At 36.7% G+C, this 3,636-nt stretch overlaps 1 protein-coding gene across 4 annotated transcripts in view; it reads right to left on the bottom strand.

Moving 5' to 3' along the window:
* Positions 1–3,636, bottom strand: part of DIAPH2 (diaphanous related formin 2) — a 781,302-nt gene that overhangs the window by 144,253 nt on the left and 633,413 nt on the right. For 3 of the 4 annotated variants that reach the window (XM_025044410.1, XM_025044409.1, XM_015586720.2), the window contains one exon: positions 2,276–2,371. In XM_025044410.1, the coding sequence (XP_024900178.1) occupies positions 2,276–2,371 (96 nt within the window). Of the gene's footprint in view, positions 1–1,551; positions 1,840–2,275; positions 2,372–3,636 lie in introns of those variants that run through there. The other variant, XM_025044411.1, reaches the window with a different exon arrangement.

Raw genomic sequence — 3,636 nt, forward strand, 5'->3', positions numbered from 1 at the left:
CTCATCATACTGGAGTGGAGATTATTGGAAAGCAGCAATGGAGCCAGTATTGAACGGGGAAAGTGTAACAAGATAAAGTCTATGGGATATTGAAAAGGAACCAAATAAGGTGCCTAAGAAAGTCAATGTAAAAGGAGGCCAGCAGGAAAAGATGATCTAGCTAGGAAAGGCAGAAACCAAGAGGAAATCTGGAAAAGCCCATTTCTGTTGCTTGTAGAAAGAGGCAAACAGATGGGAGAGTTTTTGACAGACTTGTCCACTCTGTGCCTGCTCCCCTGTCCCTCACTTCCAGCTCTTGTACTGATGTCCAAAAAGCTTTACTCATTCATAATCATCACTGCCTATCTTCTAGTTTCCTTTTACCACTGGACATTGCATTGGCTGCTGCCACCTGGAATGACTGCCAGGATTAAACAGGCTGATATTTTGACCCTATATGTTCATGGAGGCACTCCAGCTACAAACCAAAGGAGATCCCACTTTAGATTACTTGGAATAAGTACTATAAAACTATGCAGCTTCTGAATATATTCTTGGTGTTTCACAGTTGACAACACTATAGTCCCCTGAGTACCAAACTCACAGAAACCCCATGGAATGATCATTCTCTCCCAACAGTCTTTCTGGAGTCAGTTTGATGTGCGAGACTAATCAGACAGGGGCCTTAGCAAATGTATTTTTAAAATAAACAGACTAGAAAGATGATGACAGTTCTTTTAAGGCACAGAATAACATGCTTTTAGGTATTAGCTGCTTAACAGAGAACTAAATCGATATAAAAATTCTTTCAGTTTGCTTTTCACTGACTATTTATGATCCAATAGTTCAAGACAGAGCAGTGAAGGTCTCTGTTTTCATTAAGAGGTGAAAGGAGCCTCCGACAGCATGGTATAACATTCTCATTTCACAGATAAAGACTGAGGACAGATGGATTGGCTGCCTCACAGTTACAGATTAGCAGTGCTCCTAACATTCTGCCATGCAGCATCACCCTAAGAAATTAATATGAATATATAAATATAAATTTTAATTTTCTTTCCTTCAGTCTTCCACGCTTTTTGTAGGCCATCTTCAATGTCTTCATACATACAAAGCAGTCATGTCCTCTAACCAAAACACTTCTCTCCTCTCAACCATATCTGACCTCCAGGCTAAACTACCCACCAGGATTCCCCTAAATGTATTTCATCATTGCCAAGAGCTTCCTGGATAACTCTGCACTGGGCTCCATTTCTTTAACTGGTTTGTTCAAGTACAATGATTTTGAGAGTCTAAATTTCCATTCTAATGATGTATGATAGCTTCAAGTCCAAATACAGAATATGTTTTGAATTGTAGGCTATTCTAGGCAAATCTTATTAATCTAAATTCAGTAGAGTTTACATATTTACTATTAATTATCCTTTTTCTGCTTACTTCTCCATACAGCTTTACAGTCTATGAAGAGGACCTTTTAAATCAACACACCTAATTTCTCCCTCTACTTTAAGAAAGATAGGAACTAAAAAATATAAAAAAAAAAAACTTATTTAGAGGAGATGGATAGCTCAGTCTATTTGGATTATCCTGAGAGGAGCTTTTATTTACTTCAGCCATAGGGTATAAACAGAGAAGCCAGACAACTTCCTAGATACACTTGAGTGAGGGAGGTTGTTCTGCTTCTTTCATGTTTTTTCTTCCCTGGAGATCAATTTTCATAGTGTGACTTTGTGACTAATCAAAAACACACACAAACATGTGTTCCAATGCTTTGGAACTTTTGGAGGTCTTGGATTATCTGTGCCTCTCCTCTCTTTATTAACATGGAGAATGGACTGTACTGTCAAGCCAAAATGGCCTCTAGAAAACAAAACAAAACAAAACAAAACATTATCTTATCGTTTCCTTACCTGTAAATAGCTAATATGACATCCTCAAGGCCAATTACTTTTAATGATTTAATTACATTTATGGTTTTTAAACCACACCTTCCACTTAAACCACATGCTCATAAAATAACAATTAAAAATATTTAATATCAAGCATGGCGGGAGTCCTTGTTTCTGATATTTTTTTTTTTTTTTGCAAAGTCTACAGTTATTTGAAGATATTTTTAGCAGGTTGAAACTTGCAATCATGTAGATGTAAAAGCCTGTTGAGACTTCACACATGAACTGAGATCAACTGTTAAAAACAAACCTTCGTGGGAAAGGGTTTTTTTATTTGTTTTGTTTTTTGGTCTTTGGTTCTGAACATTCACACTTTACAATACCATGTGAGCTGGAAGGGGTCTTACCTGGATTCCTCGGAATCCGCTTTCTGCGGTCTCGAAATGCTGCACCTGACTGTAGGGCTTCTAGAAGATTATCCATCACGCCAGTTTCATCACCCTCTGGAGGAAAGGAGAAATTGGAATTAATCTTGGAGCAATTAAAGTTAAACTACAGGAAAATAAAGGGAAAAACTCCTGTCAGATTTACATAATACTCCTAAATTAAAGACATATATCTGTTTTAACATAATGGATCCTGTCAGTTTCTGGCACCACAGACTACTCCGCTTATTATGCACCATTAAGCAAAATTCATGCCAATCCCACTGTTCTTTCAACTTATAGACCTTGTCTTTTGTATTATTGATGACACGCTCAGTATGCAAATAAACAGTAGCTGATCGGCCACTGCTGCCTTCCTGTTAAGATTCTTATAAGATATTCCTAAGCAAGAAACCATTGACCCAGCTTAATGCAATCAATGCACAGGGTGTGATTTGATGAAGCGGAGTTACACAAGGTTAAATACTGATTGTATTAATACCTTCAGCATTCAACCATCATGTGCGATTATCTCAAAAGACACTTTGCAAAACACATTTGTATTCAATTCCTACCTAATCCATATCCTTTCCCCATTTCAAAATGCTGACATTGTAAAAGGAAAAGGTGACCACATCATCTGGAAGGCCACATTTTACATTTGAGAAACATTAGCCAGTCTCATCATCACTTTTAGAATGTTGCTGTATTTCTAAGCTTTTCCTAGGGGAAAGAACTGTTAAGAATCCATGAGCAAAGTACTCAAAAGATGTTCCTGGAAATTCCTAATGTAAATGTATGTAGAACATTTCACCTTTGACAACTCTGGCCATCAAAAACACTTTTAAGATATGTTAGAGCATCTGTCTGAGGTGTCAATTGCCAGGAACTCTACTACACAGTTGATAAGGCACAGTGAGCTGAAGTCCCTTTTCCAGAAGGCCGAACTGATGAAACAGACTCTAATTAGGTGGTTAATTTGCGTGGTAACTAAATATGTGGGTCTGGGGTAGAGAACATTTGTAGGCAAGAGGGTTAAGAGAACAAAAAGAGAGGAGTAAGGAAGAAAAAAAAAGTTCCCGAGGCTATTTTGAAAGTTAAATTTAAATCTTATTTTGTTTAAAGAATTGACAATGGGGTATCAGATTATAAAAATAAAATATTCTCTTATGGGGCAAGAGCAAGCTAAAATCTTTTTTGATTATGCCTTGAGATTTCTTCAATATTACAATGATTTATTCTAAAATGAATTCTCTAGGACAGGATACTGAATGAAAAAAAAATAAAAGGAAACACAAGCGTTCTCAGATATAATATTTAATGAAAGCTTCAAAAATAAAAGG

Source organism: Pteropus alecto, unplaced genomic scaffold, assembly GCF_000325575.1.
Source record: "Pteropus alecto unplaced genomic scaffold, ASM32557v1 scaffold182, whole genome shotgun sequence".
Classification (NCBI taxonomy): Eukaryota; Metazoa; Chordata; class Mammalia; order Chiroptera; family Pteropodidae; genus Pteropus; species Pteropus alecto.